General features: G+C 53.8%; 1 protein-coding gene across 2 annotated transcripts; it reads left to right on the forward strand.

Moving 5' to 3' along the window:
• Nucleotides 1–16,375, forward strand: SNRNP70 (small nuclear ribonucleoprotein U1 subunit 70). Of its 2 annotated transcripts, none has more exons than XM_026481862.4 (10): nt 1–483; nt 1,250–1,406; nt 2,754–2,816; nt 2,929–2,983; nt 8,425–8,489; nt 8,657–8,719; nt 9,319–9,400; nt 12,619–12,720; nt 15,385–15,472; nt 15,555–16,375. In XM_026481862.4, exons 2-10 carry the CDS (start codon nt 1,260–1,262, stop codon nt 16,204–16,206), a joined length of 1,317 nt encoding a protein of 438 aa, XP_026337647.1. In that variant the 5' UTR covers nt 1–483; nt 1,250–1,259; the 3' UTR covers nt 16,207–16,375. The 2 variants fall into 2 exon arrangements, with proteins under 2 accessions (XP_026337647.1, XP_026337649.1); XM_026481864.4 differs by having other exon boundaries at nt 272–483; nt 15,582–16,375.
• Nucleotides 16,376–18,214: the final 1,839 nt, after the last annotated feature.

The raw sequence follows: 18,214 nt of genomic DNA on the forward strand, positions 1-18,214 counted from the left end.
GGGAAGTGTGTCGGTGAAAGGGGCGGAGCATCGAGGAGTCTCGCGCTTAGAGGCGGTTGGAGCCCGGAGCGCAAGGTGGAGAAGGCTAGGGCTTGGTGCGCTACCCGCGTGCGCACTACGGCCTGCAGCCCGCCGCGGCAAAGTTTAAGGTGCCCGGGGGCGGGCGAGTGACCCGGCGCGTGCGCAGTGCCCGCGGCGGCGCCAGGTCCTTGTGTGTGGGTTGTGCTTAATCGCGCGGCGCGTGCGCAACGCGGACGGCGGAGGGATTTGAGGTTTGTTCCACCCCTTGCCCCTGTCGCGAGCCGAGGCCGCGCGGGCTCGTGAGCAGCGGCCTGGTGCGCGCGCTGGGCGGGCGACGGAGGCAGACGGACGCGGGCGCCGCCGGAGTCGAAGCCAGAGCAGGAGTCCCCACTGCTGAGGGGCCGCCGCAGCCGCCGCGAGCCCCTGGACCGTCGCCAGGCCGAGGAGGGCGCCGCGCGGCGGGTGAGTGTGACTGAGTGGCCTTACCGGGTGCGGAGCTGCTACCCACAACCCCCTGCGGTGGGCCCCAGTCTTTTCCCCGCGGCCGGGCCTCCTTCCGGCGCCACCGCACCTTTCTGCACCCCTTACCCAGAGTCCTCTGGGCACTAGGCCCTCTTCCCGCAGCTCTCCCGCGGTCCCTTACCCACAGGCCCTTGCGGCGTGTTGCCTTTTTCTCCCTCGCCTCCGCGGCTGCCTGGACCCTTACCCACAATTCCTTTCGTCTGTGGGGGGGCCTGGATCTATTTATTACCCACAAGCCCCTGGCTCGAGGGGCTTGTTGCATCTGAGCCTCTTCCCTTGATCGGAGATTTCGTGCGACTCCCGCCACCGTAACCTGTTCTCCAGGGTGTGGGACCCCTAGCCGCCATTGCTTTGGACCTCCCTCGTAAGGATCCTTGAGTCCCCCCGACGCTCCCAGGGAACCTCTCAGCCTCACGGCTCCTTGCTCGTGACTCTCACACTTAACTAAGAAACTCTTTTTCAGTCTTTGTTTCCTTGACCGGCCTTGCCCCGCGCTCACACAGCCCTCCCCCCAAGAACCTGATGTTTTATTCAGACTGATGCGTTTCCCTTAAGCCGTAGGATCACTGCCGTGTTCTTACAGAACCTTTTTTTCATACTGAGGCCTTGTCCCTCGTTCTCTCTTTTCTTGGGAGTCAGGGGATTATAGGGGGATTCATCTCTACCCGGTCACCCTAACATAATGCTGTCCTGCTTCTGCTCTCAGACTTGGCAAGATGACCCAGTTCCTGCCGCCCAACCTTCTGGCCCTCTTTGCTCCCCGTGACCCTATCCCATACCTGCCACCCTTGGAGAAACTGCCACATGAAAAACACCACAATCAACCTTACTGTGGGATTGCGCCCTACATCAGAGAGTTTGAGGTGAGTTCACTGAGCAGACTTGGAATGGTTTGGGTCCTGGGGGGCCGGAGAGCTAGATTTGGGAGTACCGTTTCTGGCCATTTTCTAGCAGTGCGATATAGGCAGGAGACTCTTTCTGATCCTCTGTCTTAAATGGAGTTGATAATGCATCCTTTGTGGGGTGGCTGTTTGTTTGTTTGTTTGAAAATTCAGTAACTAGTAGTTAAGGATTCAGGCTCTGGAGTCAGGCAGTTCTTGGCCCACACGATTTATCAGCTGTGTGACCTTGGGCAAGTGGTGTATTCTCTTAGTTGATTTCTTCATTTTTAGCAAGGGGATAATAATACTTTCCTCATAATATTGGCAGGGAATTAACTGCAAGACTTGGTACAGGGCTTGGCAGCAAGTAGTCAGCAGTCATCAATGTTACCATGCTCATCAGTTTTGTTATTAATAGGGTGATGTTCATATGGGCTTGAGGATTTCAGCTCTACAACTGCAGGGTAAACACAGATACGTGACTTGGGCTGGGCTTCTGGGCCTCCGTCTTTCATTTGTAAACTGGGGGAAACAACATCAGAGGTGCATCAGAGCACACCTGAGAAGTGCTGGCACGCAGCCAGAAGTCAGAAGAGGCCAGTTATGGTGTCAAGTGAGAAAGGGCAGCTGAAGGTGGAGGAAGCTGCAGAGCAGAAGGTAGTGGAGAGAGAACAGAAGACTGGTTCCTCAGGAGGATTTGCCACCCTTGGTGAACCGCTCCTGGGGAAATGTTATTAGCTAATTAAACTAATTTAATGGCTACAGGCCCGTGGCACCCTTGATGATGCGAGTCATGTGGCAGTTACAGTTTAATGAGCGGTTGGTGAGCCCTTCGAGAACTATCCTGGCCCTCAGAAGGTGTCCAGTTATTGCTTCTGTACTCGAATGTCAGCTTCTTTTGCTTCAGCCCTGGTCCCGATCTCTGTGATGAAGGATGAATCTTTTGCGGAGTGATGTTGATAAATACAAAGGAATGATTTTGATTTTTTTGTATCTTTAAAGAAAGACCACAGAATAAAAGATGAAATTTTTATTAAGTTCAGTGGGCATAAAGCTGCTTTATCTGGTTGCTGTAGAAGTTTCTGAATTCTTCTGATCTCTGTACTTCTCTTGTGACAGACCAGCAACGGTTTGTGGATAGCACTGGTCCGCAGACTGTGTTTTTGATCTTTGCCTCTCCCCCAGCTCCATTGGCCTGGGAACTGTCCCATGCTTGCTTGTGTGATTGGGTGGGGAGAGGTGAGTGGCTGGGTGCTTATTGTTTTCCAGATGGGTGTCCCTTGCAACCCCCTGTTCCTCCCACCCTGTCACCTCTCTTCTTGTTCCCAGGACCCTCGAGATGCCCCTCCCCCAACTCGAGCAGAAACTCGGGAGGAACGCATGGAAAGAAAGGTATGTTATTTTTGCCTGTTGGCCCCACATCTTTTTTGTCACTTTCTCCAGGATGTTCCCTGACATCAGGGCACTTCTGTCTGCATTCAGTTGTCCACCTTTCTCCTGACAGAGACGAGAAAAGATTGAGCGGCGACAGCAGGAAGTGGAAACAGAGCTAAAAATGTGTAAGTTTCTCTTCCTCTCCCATATTTTCAAACCCTCTTGCGTTTGTTTCCTACTGATCCACCCCAGGACTCTAATTTGGGAAGATGGGATGGTTCACTTTTTTAGCTCACAAAGTGGGCCAAACACTGTTTGGTTTAGGCGTTTAAGGAGTACAGCATGGGGTCTGGGTTGGCGGGAAGGGAGCCTTGGGACCTTGGGCTAAAAGTCCTACAGGGGAGCGCACTCAGAGGGGCTACTACAACCCACTTCGGTGTCATGGGCTGAAGCAGTGAGGCAGTTATGGCTCCACTTTTGCTCCTTGACCCTCGTGCTAGGACTTTTCCATCCCTTGCAGGTACAGGAGGAATTGGAGCACAGGACCAGATACATTATAACCATTAACCAGACTTCACAAGAGGGTCATATCAATCTCAGATGATCCTTTCTTGTTAGAGCAAGGGCTTTATAGTCAGAAGACTTGGGCTTTTTTTCTGCATCTTGTGAGGCTGGTGAATCATGTCTCTTTGGACCTTATTTCTTGGAGTGGCATGTTTCCTCAAGGCAATTATGCAGATGCCTAACTTTTTTTTTTTCCAATTTTATTCATTCATATGTCGGGGGAGGGCGGTGCGCACACACAAGCAGGGGGAGAGGCAGGCAGAGGGAGAAGCAGGCTCCCTGCTGAGCAAGCAGCCCGATGCAGGGCTTGATCCCCACTCTGGGATCATGACCTGAGTCGAAGGCAGATGCTTACCGCCTGAGCCACCCAGGTGCCCCACCTTTTTTTTTTTAATATTTTATTTACTTAATTTTTTTTTTTTTAAAGATTTTATTTATTTATGTGACAGAGAGACAGGCAGTGAGAGAGGGAACACAGCAGGGGGAGTGGGAGAGGAAGAAGCAGGCTCCCAGCGGAGGAGCCTGATGTGGGACTCGATCCCGGCACGCCGGGATCACGCCCTGAGCCGAAGGCAGACGCTTTAACGACTGCGCTACCCAGGCGCCCTATTTACTTAATTTTTGAGAGCGAGAGAGCGGGTGTGAACTGGGGGTAGGGGTAGAGGGAGAGAATCCCATGCAGAACCCAGCTGATCATGGAACCTGACACAGGGCTCGATCCCATGACTCCGAGATCATGACCTGACCCAAAACCAAGAGTCAGACGCCTAACCAGCTGGCCACCCAGGTGCCCCCAGACGCCTAACACGTAAAGACCTGGATATCTGGCTGAGAGCTCTCTGAGCACTGACTCACCGCAATTGCTTCCTTGTCTATTCTCAGATGCCTCCAAAGTATCTCAGACTCAATGTCCAAACCACATTAAGAATTTCCTCCTCCCACCAACCTGGTCTCCTTGGATGTTTTCTTCAGTGGAACGTAGCCATGCAACTTTGCAAATCACGATCTCTATCGTGGGCCACTCAGTTTGCTTTTAACAGTTTTTTTCCTCCTTTCCCCAGCCTGTCCCCATGGCCTGTCCCTGTTACTCTCTGTCTCAAATCTGACCCTTTTCTCCGTGTCCACCACCACTCAGGTTCCCTCCTGCCCACACAGAGTCTAACTGGTTTATCTACATCTCTGTCTCCACCAAGTTCTTTGGGTCTTTTTTAAATACGACTCCACCTTTTTCTAACAGCTTTCTTTTGCCCTCGGCATAAGACCGAAGTCTCTTTCTTGCACACTGTTCCAGACACACTGGGCACCATGCTCCCCTCCCACTCCAGCCACAGCTGCCTCTTCTTATGGCTCATTCTTGCTGGATGGTGTCTTGTCATTGGGCTTTTGCCCAGGTGGTTCCCCCAGTCTGTGATGACATCTTCGTTTATGTGTAGCAGCTCTTCGTGTCCCCATTTGGCCTCGCTTCTCAAGCCTTCCATGCCTTCCTTGCTCATGTTGCATCACATTGTGTGCTGAAAGCCCCGAGTCCCGCCGCAGGGTGGTCACTTCAGTCTGCATGGGGGATTTGAAGAGAATCTCTCTCTCCCCTGGAGGTTCACGGTTGCACTGAGAGAGCAGGGTTTCGATGGGATTTGCTCGCTGTGGCGGCCCCTCCCCTGTAGGGCCTGGCGCACACAGTTGTTGGCCGCAGTTAGTCTGGGGAGTCTTTCCAGTCCGTTGCTAGGGCACGGGCCTTGCGCTCTGACCCACGTGCGCTTTAACCCCGATTCTGCCACTTGGAGCCAGGTGGCCTTGGGTTAATCACTTGTCCCCTTGGAAGTTATCTTCCCCCCTTTAAGCAGGGGTCTTGATGTGTTAAACGACACCACGAAGGTGCAGTCAGCCAAATCCAGAACGTGTGAAGTTGTATACAACAAACTTGTAACCCAGTTTCTTTAACCAATAAATGACAAGGAAAAGGGGCAGGGAGCGGACCCTGTGGACTAAAGAATCAGAAGCTCTGTTAGGCACGTGACATGCGTGGAGCTTGTTTGGATCTGGATTTAAATGAGCTAACCATAAACATCCGGTTTTGAAATAATGGGCATTTGAACACTGGGTCTGCAGTTGAGGAACTGACATAACGTGTTAAGGTGCAATGTCAGTATGGCGGTTCTGGGTTCTGAAAAAGTCTGTCAGAGCTGGAAATGGTATATCTGGGGTTTGATCTAAAATACTTTGGTGGGATGGGGCTAGAGATGAAACGAATGTGGCCAAGCGTTGGTAATTGAAGCTGGCTCCTAGAGCTTCATTATATTGTTTTCTGCTTCCCTACGTGTTTGGACTTCTGCATAATTGAAAAGAAAAAAGAATGGATCAAGTATATGAGGGTTTTTATGCCCCCGAGAGCCTCTATCCCCACTACAGAAGCTTGCTGTGCCTTGTCCCAGTTAACAGCTACCCTTTGAGGGGACCTCCTCCCTTCCAAAGCAGTTGGTGTACTTTATACTATTGATTTCTCACAGCTTCCAAGCGTGGCCGGGGTTATTACTCGTATTTTTAAGACAAGGAAAATCGAGGCTCGTTGAGGCCTAATATGCTTACAGAGAGAGAGAGAGAGTTCCGAGATGCTTTCCCCACCATCCAAAAGTCTCATGAGGTTTCCCCACCGCACAGGACAGTTCTTTGAGCCCCTGCTCTGGGTCGCTACCTAGATAATCCCTTTAGCCAAGGATTTCCCAAAGGCAAAGTGGCCAGCACAAAGAAGTGCCGTGGGTATGTGTGCGCATGTGCGCGGACTGGTGAACTGCTGACCAACTTTAGTTCTTTGCCACCGTCATTGTGCTGATGGGTCTTTTTTCTGGTACAGGGGTACTGTTGGCTCGGCTGCACTTTGACCTTTAGTCACATTCGTGGGCCCCTTGGGTAAGCGGGAACCACAGAGCCTGCCGCCGCCGTGTACCCGCGGTGCTGCTGGCACTTCCACGCTGCGCGCCAGGAAGTGCACTCCCCAGGCAGCCATCGGTGGTCCCACTGCTGCATTCCTGCTGCACTTGTTCGACCACCTACTGCCTGCTCTTGGCAGATGCATTTCCTGTTGCTGCTGTGAGACTTCCGGGTCTTCAGTCAGATGTCCTCATCCCAGTGAGGCCTTTCCTGACCTTCCCCTTACATCTCTTCTGCCTGGCTCTGTCACTGATAGAATTGGGTGGTTTCCTTATTTTGTTTATGGTCTGCCTCCCTGCATTTGTGTCTGATCTCCAGCAGATCAGGGATCTTTTTTGTCTGGTTCATTTTGGTTTTTTTTTTTTTTTTTTTTTAAGATTTTATTTATTTATCTGACAGAGATAGAGACAGCCAGCGAGAGAGGGAACACAAGCAGGGGGAGTGGGAGAGGAAGAAGCAGGCTCCCAGCGGAGGAGCCTGATGTGGGGCTCGATCCCATAACGCCGGGATCACGCCCTGAGCCCAAGGCAGACGCTTTAACCGCTGTGCCACCCAGGCGCCCCTGTCTGGTTCATTTTGAATCCCCGACACCTTAATGACAGCTCCAGGCACTTGCTAGTACTTCACAGGTACCCGTTAGATGAATGGATGAGAGCGGCCTGGTGCAGTTTGAGAGACCAGGGCACAGAAAATGACAGCGCAGAGGGACGAGGTAGGGTGAGCAACTGAAGGGGGCAGGCTCAAAGATGGGGTTGTCTTCAAAGGCTGCCATTAGTTTCCAGGTAGTTCCTTTAAATGGGCTCAGTCCACTGAGTTGTAGTAAATTCTCTCAAGTCAGCTTGCACTTGATTTATGTTTGCAGTGTAGCCCTCTCACCGGAAACAGATCTGGAACTTTATTTCTCTGGCTTCCTACAACACCTAGACTATCTTCCTGAGAAGCTAGTGCCTAGACATTCAGCATGGAGCCTGGGAGTTAGAACCCCGGCCTGTGAGGTCGGGCTGGGGTGTAAAACTGGGCTTGGCCTCTTTGCTGCTCTGACACTTCTTCCTCTTCCGTGCTTCAGGGGTTGGTTTTGTTTCCATTTGCAAAATGATTACTCCTCAGCATCCAGCACAGTGTCGGGGCCTAATTATATGTGCAGTCAATTATTAATGTTCCTTTTCTCATATTCCCGCACAATGTGGCAGGTCATTCTAAGGGTGGCCCTGTGTCATGGAAAAACCGCCTCCGCTGGGCACTGTGCATGCAGGTCGCTTCTGGGGCCCTGGTGGGAGTCGAGGGCCATTGTGTGGGGTTGGGTCACCATAGTCTGAAAAGGACTTCTTCCCAGGCCTGAGCCATCGGAATCACCTCTGGAAAGAGTTCTTTTTTTTTTTTTTTAAAGATTTTATTTATTTGACAGAGAGACAGCCAGTGAGAGAGGGAACGCAGCAGGGGAGTGGGAGAGGAAGAAGCAGGCTCATAGCGGAGGAGCCTGATGTGGGGCTCGATTCCAGAACACGGGGATCACACCCTGAGCCAAAGGCAGACGCTTAACGACTGCGCCACCCAGGTGCCCCTGGAAAGAGTTCTGTAATAGATTTTGGTTCCTGTCTGTAGAGATGGTTATTCCTCAGTGGCCTTGTGGGAGTAAGAATCTGATCCGCATCTTGTGGCCTGGCTTTCTCCCTGAGGCACAGGCCATAGTGCATCGGGAAGAAAGCAAGGCTCCTGCTCTCCTGGCCTCTCTCCCAGCTTTGATGGAAGGTTTCCCTGGGGCTGTAGTTGCAGGCGTTGCCGTCGGGTGGCATTGCGGCTGCACAGGTTAGGGAGGAACTGACACCTGGAGTGATGGCACTGCCTCAGAGACACCTAGTGTTCCCCAGGAAGGGACTGGAGTCTTCGTGTGTGTAGGGCTGAAATGGCATTTAGGCTGGCCCCATCCAGTCAGCTTGAGGTCAGCCTATCCCCTTCCCCCATCAGCCTCAGTTGGCTACTCAGATAAAGACCACTGCGTTCTAGGGAAGCTGGAGAGAGGAGCATGCCCGAGGTCTCCAGGTCGCCGCCGGTTTCTTCTGTCTCGTGGGCCTCTGCCTGTCTCACATGGCAAGCCTGTTGATGCCTTGTACTTACACATTGTGTTCTTCCTGCACAGGGGACCCTCACAATGATCCCAATGCTCAGGGTGATGCCTTCAAGACTCTCTTTGTGGCTAGAGTGGTGAGTCCCCAGCTCCCCGCCCCTGGAGCCCCAGAGGAGCCTAGAACCCTGGGCTGCTGAGAGCTTATGTGTGGGACAAAGGACAACAGGCTAAGTCCTGGAATGTTCTGAGGGCTTTGGGATGGCTCACTTCTCCCACTTAACTTTGTGTATCTGTCTCCTGGTAGAACTATGACACGACAGAATCCAAGCTCCGGAGAGAGTTTGAGGTGTACGGACCCATCAAAAGAGTGAGTGAACTGGGGCCTCGGCTACTGGAATTGGAACGGGGTGGGGGGAGGGAGAAGGCTGGCTCCCAGCCCCAGGGTTGCATCCCGTTATCTTGAGGCTTCAGAAGCCGTGGCCTGTGCTTACACACAGCCGAATCTGGGTAGCAGGAGTAAAGCTAAGAAGTCGGCAAACTGTAAACTTACTATTTGTAAATAAGGGCTTATTTGGTAACCAGCCAAGCCCACTTGCTCACTGTCCTCTGGCTGCTGTTCCTGTAAGACACTTGGGTAGTTGACAGACTGAGGCCCTCAGAGCTGGAAGTATCTGCTGTCTGGTCCTTTAGAGAAAAAGTGCAAATGTGTGTGTTGACTCCTGTTTTAGGGCAAAGCTTTATGTTGAACTGACATGTCTTGAATCCGTTGAAAAGTCACTTAAGTTCTCTGGGCAGTGGTGAGGGCTGGAGGTCATTGTGCGCAGTCACTGCTGAGCCCAGCACCATCCGAGCCTTAGTCACTCTGGGCTCTTGAGGACAGGGAGAGGGTCCAAGGCATCTGCGTTTGAATGGGTGGGATTTCTTTGAGAACCAATCTCTGCCTGTGCCCCCCTTCTTGCCCCCCAGATACACATGGTGTACAGTAAGCGGTCAGGAAAGCCCCGCGGCTATGCCTTCATCGAGTACGAACATGAGCGAGACATGCATTGTGAGTACCTCCGGCCTGAGCCCTGCCCTCTGACCCTCTCTCTTCTCTGCTGCCCAGCCCCTTCCCGTCGTCTGTCCCCACCTCCCACCCTGCCAAACCTGACATTAGCGATGTCTTTTCTCCTCCTCCCTCTGTTTCTGATATATCTTTTTTTTTTTTATATACGTGTTTTTTAAAAAACAAAAACCAAAATCCCCCACAACGTGTGTGTGTGTGTGAACCTGGGGAGGTAAGTGTCACACGTTGAACCTCAGGGGCAAGGAGGGAACTGGGTCGGGGCTGGGGCCAGCTGGAGGTGGGGGGGAGGGGTCGGATGTTCGGGGAGCCTCTCCCCATTCCCCCCCACCAGTATTGGGGGGGCCAGGTTGGAATGAGGACTGGCCTTTGAACCTGCCCTCTCTTCCCCCCCGGCAGAGCTGGGGCTGGGCCACCCGACCCTCCACCTCCCCACCCCTGGCCCCCCACCCTGTTCCTCAGCGGGCAGTGGGTTGGTAGGCGTGTTTAGCGCCTGCCCCCACATCTCCAAAGCCCCCTTTGAGGCTGCGGCGGCGTCCACATGGGCAGGGATGGGTGGGTGGGGGCGGGCAGGGCTGCGGCGTGTCCAGGGGCCGCCGTATTAATTGACTGTTCTTATTGTCACTGCAGCCACCACGCAGCTGGCTTGCAGCTGATGCTTACGCTCCCCTTACAACACCTCAGTGTATGGTTGGTATAAGGGTTTGTATCATGGGTAAGATCACTCAGCACCGCACACCAGCCCAGCTTAGCCAGGCAGCTCAGGAGCAGTGAGGCATCCCTCCTCCCATCCCCAGTTGCCCCCTCAGCCTCCCCGCACCCAGAACCCTTTCCTTGTTTGGGTGCCCTTTGTCCCTCCTACCACCCCTTCCCCCAATCCGTATATGCTCTCTCTGATAATCTGGCTGATCCCAGGAAGGGAAGGATGAACCCTGATGGGAAAGGCAGCCGGCCTCTCCAGTTGGGCTCCACCCAGCCCCTGACTTACCTGGCTTCATGACATCAGCGGCAAGGTTACGGGAATACTGAAGACAGGACGCACTAGGGCGAGGGCTCCGTGTGGAACCCTTCAACCCTTTGCTCCCGGGCCCCGTGCTTCTGTGGGGCTGTCACTGTGGTGGCCCTGGAGAATCTTTGTGGTTGCTAGACTCAGGGTGCTGTGCCCCTTTTCTGTCTGCCTTACCATGGTTGAGGCCTACCAAAGGGCTGTGGTGCCCAGCGACTCTGCAGAGTGCATGGAATTGGGGTTTGGGGTGTGGGAGGGATCGAGCGACAGGCTGCAAGCAGCTGAAGGTGTTGTAGATCTTACTTAAGACCCTTCCACTGTCTAGAGACCTAAGAGAGGGAGAGAAAGAGAAGCCTAGAAGTACACATGTCACATGGTTTCTTTGTTGGTACTCCTGGGTTGGGCCTCTTCTGGGGTTTGGGACACTGAACCAGAGCAGGGTTCCTTTGCTTGACTGTGTTCCCGGTCCTTAAATCCCTTTCCCCCACTACCCTCCTTTGGGTTCGGGGGCCAAACGGCCCCTCCTCCTCAAATCACGGGCAGCACTCCATCTCCTGGACCCCCCAGGCTGTCCCCTTGTGTGCCAGCCTTTGAGTGGCAGGTGGTGGGAGGGAGTGTGGAATTCGAGGTGGAAAAGTCCTTCTATGTGCTGCGAGGGGGTGGGGCGTGTGCCTAGTTCAGTGTGGACTTTACTGGGAAAGGTGAGGGTGGACAGGTTCGCTAAGGCCTCCCCAGCCTTCTTTTTAAATTCAACAAGCGAGTCCCAGGGCTTTACCAGCTCCTAGACTTGATGTTAATCCTTGTCTTCCCCCTTTCAAGGCCTCCATGAGGTTTTTTTGGGGTCCACCACTTCCTCTGCCTGTCTCCAGGTGGTGCAGGAGATGTGGTTCCTCTCCCTCTCTGTGGCTCCCTAGAACCCCCCACTTCCCTTCCCTGTAGCTTTAGCTGACCCCATGGTGGTGGGTGTGGGGTCTGTGCGCGTGCTCAGGTAAGCTTGGGGGCTCCAGGTAAGCGGTCCCGTGTCCCCCCCCCGGGAAGCCCGCCTCCTCGCCAGGCCCCCAGGAGTTGCCGAGCCCCCCCCATCCCGCTCGGTTTGGACACCCGCAAGGCCGGCATCGGTAAATGGCACCTTTTTCTCTTCCTCTGGTTGTTATTTGGGGGGGAGAGGGCTGGGGCGGGGCAGGGTATTGTGGTTGGTTGAGGACAACCCCCTAGGCCAGGGCTGGGGGTGGGAAACGGGCTTTTTTGGCCTTCCCGACGCCCCGTGTGAGACAGGCCCGGGGATCGGGCCTGCCCATCGCTGTGCCCTGCCCAAGAGCAGGAACATGCCTGTCCCCGAATCTCCCCCTCTACTCCTCACCCTTCCCGAGAGGCTCCGGCGGGGGTTGGCCTCCCAGCGTGTGTTGAGCTGGGGGTGTGGAGGGAGAGATGGAATGGGGGCTGGGATTGGGTGGCAGTCAGTCGGCTCAGGTAAGGCAGGAATTGTCAGTAGCACCGCACGCCTCCCATTGCCTCCCCCCACTTGCCCTCTCCCCCAGCTGCTGTAGGGGGCCCCGCCAGGCCCCCTGGGAGCACCATAACCCACCCTTCCGCTCCCTGCCATCTCCTCAAGAATTCTCCCACCTTTTCTGGTTCATTTTCTGTTCTGATGTCTGTTCCCCCCACGCTCACCTCCGCCCCCACCCCCAAAAAACTCAAAAAACGAAAAGGAAAACCGGTGTGCACTGGGGTGCAGAGCGGCCCAGCTGGGCCTCCCCCCCAGCATGACGTTTTAGGGTGCATGCCTGGGGTCGTGGAGGAGCCCTCCCCCGCAGCAGAGTCCGGCCTTAAGTTAACCTCCAGTTTCTTTGCAGCGACTTTGGCCGCCTGGGCGGGAGGGGGCTGCTCTGTCGAATGGGAGTAGGAAGGGCCTGGGAGCCCAGGGGCATGGTGGTCGGGGGGGTCTTGCTCCCCCCCAATAGTGATTGGGGGGTGATAAACAGGTGCCGAGATGGAGCAGGCCCCTCCTGGTTTGGGAGAGGGTTGGTCTGGCTGTCAGTTGCCTGGCTGTCTGGTGGGCGTGTGCGTGAGTGTGCGCGTGCGCACAGAGTGTGTTGATGGGGATGCGGGGGTGGGGATGCCGCAGAGCTGGGCCCTGTCCTGACTAGAGGACCCTCTGGGGACTCCTCCCCCTCCCCCCTCCCCACATCTGTTGCAGCCGCTTACAAGCACGCAGACGGCAAGAAGATTGATGGCAGGAGAGTCCTTGTGGACGTGGAGAGGGGCCGAACTGTGAAGGGCTGGCGGCCCCGGCGGCTAGGTGAGCACTTCCTGTCCCGGCTGGACCCTGGTGGGCCTGACTCCCTTCTGTGTCCTCTGCTGCTTTCTGTGTTCCCTTCCTCTTTCTGCTTGCCTGGCTGCTCATCACATCCTCCCTTCCTCCTTCAGCTCCTTTTGTCACCATCATCGTTCCTGGTGGCTGTCTTCTCATTCTGGGTTACTGATTAGGAGCGGGAGCTCTGGCCTGGAGAGGCGAGTCTCGGATCATATGCCAGCTTGTGTACTTACTAGCTGGTGGCTTTCCCCTCTTTCTGCCTCATTTTCCTTTATCCTGGAAAGTGGGGATAACCTCAGAGTTCACTGAGCTCAGCATACCAGATGCCCAGCTTGGCAAGTGGCATGTGGTAGGGCTTGTAAATGTCACTCTCTCATCCACGTATTCTTTGCTCTTGCCCGTTTGTTTATTCATTGATTACCAGCTGTGTACCACGTTTTTTAGTCAAGAGCAAGACTAGACAGCCTCTGTTTGTCTCTGATTGTTATTCACTGTGTCGGTCAAGGTCAGTTTGGTTGCAAGTATCAGAAATACATTTGAGCTTTTTAAAGCATAAAGGAGCTTGTTGGTAGAGCATTCTGGGGGTCCTTTGGAGCCCAGAGGTGTGTGATCCCAGTGGGCCTCCAGAGGACCTGGTAGCCAAACCTTAAAGCTGTCAAGAGCCACCTCTGGCGTCACAGCAGCTTGCTTCCACCCTGCCTGCTGTCTTTGCAAACCGGTCTCTTCTGTGTTTCCCTGCACTGACCCCGTGCCTGCTCTGCTCTTACACCTAGTCCTAGTTGAGTCTCTATGCTTTGGGGTGCTTGGAGCTAAGTGGCTCGGCGTTGGGTCTGGACCTGGGGCTGTGGTCCTGCCATCCAAACACGCATGTGAAGGACCTACTCCTGCGAGGGTGAGTGACTGCTCTCCAAGAGAGATGGTCCTCCCCGGGCCGACACCTCAGGCAGGTGCGGTACTACCTGCTTTTACTCCCCTGCCTGCACTGTTCCCACCCTGGACTGGCCTCTGCGGCCTAGACCATACTCTCACCTGCTGAGTCTCAGAACAGTAGATAGGTTCTTGTCTTTCCTTCATTTCTCTAGGGTGCAGTGAGTGTTTCACAGTCTGCTCTTTTCTGCTGTAGAGTGCTGGAATCCCAGAATCTTCTAGTTCAGTTGGCATTCAAACTTTGTGATAGCAATCCCAGTACATCTGACCCAGTATATATCTTTGGAAAAATATCACCCAAAACAAAAGCTTTATGAACAGTAATTATCTTTTCTACGGGTAGTACTAGTATTTCATATTCTGTTGTTTTATTTTGTATTTTAATATATCGGTTGCAAGCCATCAAATTGATGATGGGATCCATAGCTGGATCATGACCTGAAAACGGAAGACGGTAATCTGTTCTGTGCTATGCCTGTGATGTTCCAGATGCGCGGTGGTTGCCCGTCCCGGGTAGAATGTTTGCTCTCCAAGTGGCCTTTCTCCTTTTTCACCGGCACTGCTAAAAGTCATTTCCTTATACGGAACTCGGGCCTGCCTCACTGAAGCTCTCTTCTAGTCCGGGTGGTGCAGAAGGGTGCATGAAAGGGCAAGTTCTGGAGTTGGCTGGGAGCCCTAGCCCAGTTCTGCACCTTCGTTGCCAAGTCCCCGTGGGCAAGTGACTGTCTTTGTTTTCTCATCTGCAGAAGGAGCTCTCTATTGCTACTTAAAGTTGTTCAGTCAGTCATCTGACTACACTACATAGACTTTCATATTGTGGGTGCTGTACCACGCGTGCTGGTGACAACGAGCAAAACCAGACACAGTCCCAACTTGTGTGGTGCGTAATAGTCTGCCGGGAAAGGCAAGCATTCCTCAGCTCACAGATGTATTAAATGTGAAGCTCCCCGCAAGTTTCAGGAAGGAAACGTATATGGTCTGTGAGTATATAGTGAAGAACAGCTTAATCTGGTAGGTCAGGGAAGGCTTTCTGAGCAAGTGATGTTCGGGCTAACCTGTAACAGGTGAATAAGTTCAGAGGGAAGATAAGATTCTAGGGAAAGAGATGAACCCAAACTGGGGCAGAAAGGAGATGGAGAGTATAAGGGGATCGAGAACCGCCCAGAACGTAAAGAACCAGGAGCCCCTGGTTTGAAAAGTGGACAGTGGGAAGCCATTGGAAGCTTTGAGGCAGATCAGTTAGAAAGGTCACTGGCTTGGAGCGCCTGGGTGGCTCAGTTGGTGAAGTGCCTTCAGCTAAGGTCATGATTCTTAGTGTCCTGGGTGGAGCCCCATTCCGGGCTCCCTGCTCAGCGGGGAGTCAGCTTCTCCCCATCTTCCACCCTTCTGCACACCCTTCCCCGCCTTATGCTGTGTTTCAAATAAAATCTTAAAAATATTAAGAAAAAAAAAGTCACTGGCTTTGGTTCGTGTGAGGAGGAGGACACTGAGTGGGAAGGGTTTGCGAGGCTTGGTGGTACCTGCCTGTGAGGGGAATGTGCTTTGGAGTCTGAGTGCAGGTGTTTCCCAGCTGGCACTTTGAGAAAGAGCTCCCATCTCTGTAAAGCATGGCTGTCCGGTTAAACGTGGTTGCAGTCCTTCCCTTTGCTCTTTGGTGCCCCTCATTTCCCTTCCCTAAGCGCCCTGCCCAGACTGATCCTCTCTCCCCCACTCCCACCCCAGGAGGTGGCCTAGGTGGGACCAGAAGAGGCGGGGCTGACGTGAACATCCGGCATTCTGGCCGGGACGATACTTCCCGCTATGATGAGAGGTAAGATTGGGCAACTGGTTTCCTGGGATGGGGGTGGTCACGTGGGGGAGCCCTGCCGCAAACCTCTGCCCACCTCATCCAGGCCCGGCCCCTCCCCGCTTCCCCACAGGGACCGGGACCGGGACCGCGAGCGGGAGCGCAGGGAACGAAGCCGCGAGCGAGACAAGGAACGAGAACGGCGACGCTCCCGCTCTCGGGACCGGCGGCGGCGCTCACGGAGTCGCGACAAGGAGGAGCGGAGACGCTCCAGGGAGCGTAGCAAGGACAAGGACCGGGAACGGAAGCGGCGAAGTAGCCGGAGCCGCGAGCGGGCACGCCGGGAGCGGGAGCGCAAGGAGGAGCTGCGTGGTGGCGGAGGTGGTGGCGACATGGCAGAGCCCTCTGAGGCTGGTGACGCGCCTCCTGATGATGGGCCTCCTGGGGAGCTGGGTCCTGATGGTCCTGATGGTCCAGAGGAGAAGGGCCGGGATCGAGACCGGGAACGACGTCGGAGCCACCGGAGCGAGCGGGAGCGGCGTCGGGACCGTGACCGAGACCGGGATCGCGAGCACAAGCGGGGGGAGCGGGGTGGCGAACGGGGCAGGGATGAGGCCCGAGGTGGGGGTGGTGGCGGCCAGGACAACGGGCTGGAGGGTCTGGGCAATGAAAGCCGAGACATGTACATGGAGTCTGAGGGAGGTGATGGGTATCTGGCTCCGGAGAACGGGTATTTGATGGAGGCCGCACCAGAATGAAGAGGGCCTCCCCCCTGTTTTGTTTGGACGTGTTCCTACCCACCCCTCTGCTGTCGTCCTCTTCCCTGACCTTCTTGGCCACCACCTAAGTTTGCCAGCCAAGGGTAGGAGTCTCATTTGTTCTGGCCCCTCAGATTTAAAAATAAAATTAATTTCCTGTTGATAATGAGCACTTTTGTTTCTTCTTCACTGCTCTTCATGCCTTCCCATGAAGGTCATCACCTGACTGTTGATAGCCCTACTTTGGCTTGAGTCCCAGGGCCTGCCAAGGACTTGGGCTTTATGACCTAAGCCTGGGGCTGCCCACATGACACCAGACCTGCTTAAAATGGAAGAAGGAGGTGCTCTGTAAGGGTTCCCTCCTTATGGTCTTTCATCCCTTTGTGATTTTCTTCTTTTTTTTTTTTTTTTTTTTTTTGTCTTTCACACATTCCCTTTGGGGCTGTCCCTACCCTTGCCTCGGTGGTCGGATGGGGCTCTAGACACTAAATTGCTGCAGGTTTGTGTGAAAGGGAAGCTGTGGTCTGAGTTGGAGAGCAGGGAAAGGCTGCAGAGGGATGAGATGCGGTGCTGCAGAGCAGCTGCATGGGGCTGGGAGGGCAAAGGGCCTTCGGTTCATGCCCGCAAGTTCACCGCGAGTATTTTTACTTCATGCCTGCCAGCGACAGTGGAGGATTAACAGGAAACCCCGCAGAGGTTCCATCAGCAGTTGAGATTCCAGCCATTTCCGGACAGGAGATTACTAAGGTGATGGTGAGGACACTTCAGTCTGGTGACCGTTGAGAAGGAAGCCAGTCAGCCTCGCAGAAGCCCATAGGGGCTCGAGACCACAGCTGCAGGTACAACAAGCTCAGCGGACTCCAAAATCTCTGCCCGGAATGTCTGACAACCGTTTCAGCCCTCGGGATGGATGCCTAGGAGCCAGGCATTTTCTGCGTAGGCAAACACAGGACCTATTTTTGTGTGAGGAGTTTCTCAGTCTGAAGGTAAAGTTGGCCTGATAACCCAGAGGTGGCCTGTCCATTAGATCTGACCCAAGGAGTATGCTTTTTAACTGCCTCATTTTACATAAGCATACAAGGATGACAGCCAATGGAGCAAATCCTGCCGGAGACCAGAAGCTGAATGGAAAAACTGTCTTGGAAGAATTTAGGGAATAAAAGAATTCAGTGCCTCTAATTAGTATGTTCTTACAGATATCTCAGATACTGCACCTGTGAATTGGCCGTGAAGAACAGTGTTTTGGGCTAGCGTGACATAGGCCAGTTACATAAAGCCCAGACAAGATGTGCAAAAGCAGCTTGCAGAAGGCACCGGGGAGCTTGACTCGAGGGTGTCTGATGCCTAAGAAAAGGAAAGCACACAGGTGAACTTCATACTTACCCTCTTTTTCCTCGAGGGCATTTGCCAGTTAAGGGTGGGGAGGGGGATTGACTCAGCGGCAGCCCATTGGGCTGAGTTCACACTGGTCGGACTGCATAGCTTGGACTTGAGGGCAGAATTTTCAGATGGGGCACTGAGCCCCCAGATCTACGTGCAGTCTTCCCTCAAGGCACTTGCCAGCTGCTAAACTGCTTGCTGTCAGTGCAAGACAGATCTCCAGAGCTCCAGCATACTGGAGTAAGGCCACAAGTGAAACAGACCAAGCGCGAGGAAACCTGAAAGTAGACCTCTCAGGATTTGTAGGTGACCTCCCTGCTAGGAGAGGACTTAGCGCTTTGGGGGAAGATGTAATTCAGAGCCTCTGTGATTTTTTAGTACACAATGCTCAGCATTTACTAAAAAATCAGACATTCTGGAAAGAAGAGTTGCTGAAAACCAAGGGAAAAGTAGCCAAGAGACCCAGGCATTCTGATGCTGGGAGTTATCAGGGAGTGAAATAACTATAGGCTCACAAAACAAGGAAAGGATGGAGAGCTTTAACAGAGATCCGCCATCTTTAAAAGAAAAAAAAAATTAGAACTGAGAACAATAACAAATTAAGATTTTAGGTGCATTTTGCAGTTAA

The sequence above is a fragment of the Ursus arctos genome, unplaced genomic scaffold (assembly GCF_023065955.2).
Source record: "Ursus arctos isolate Adak ecotype North America unplaced genomic scaffold, UrsArc2.0 scaffold_19, whole genome shotgun sequence".
Classification (NCBI taxonomy): domain Eukaryota; kingdom Metazoa; phylum Chordata; class Mammalia; order Carnivora; family Ursidae; genus Ursus; species Ursus arctos.

Coding starts and splice junctions, on each gene's coding strand:
- SNRNP70 (XM_026481862.4), top strand. CDS start 1,260: ATGACCCAGTTCCTGCCGCCCAACCTTCTGGCCCTCTTTGCTCCCCGT. Junction 1,407..2,753: donor CCTACATCAGAGAGTTTGAG/GTGAGTTCACTG, acceptor TCTTGTTCCCAG/GACCCTCGAGATGCCCCTCC. Junction 2,984..8,424: donor GGAAACAGAGCTAAAAATGT/GTAAGTTTCTCT, acceptor CTTCCTGCACAG/GGGACCCTCACAATGATCCC.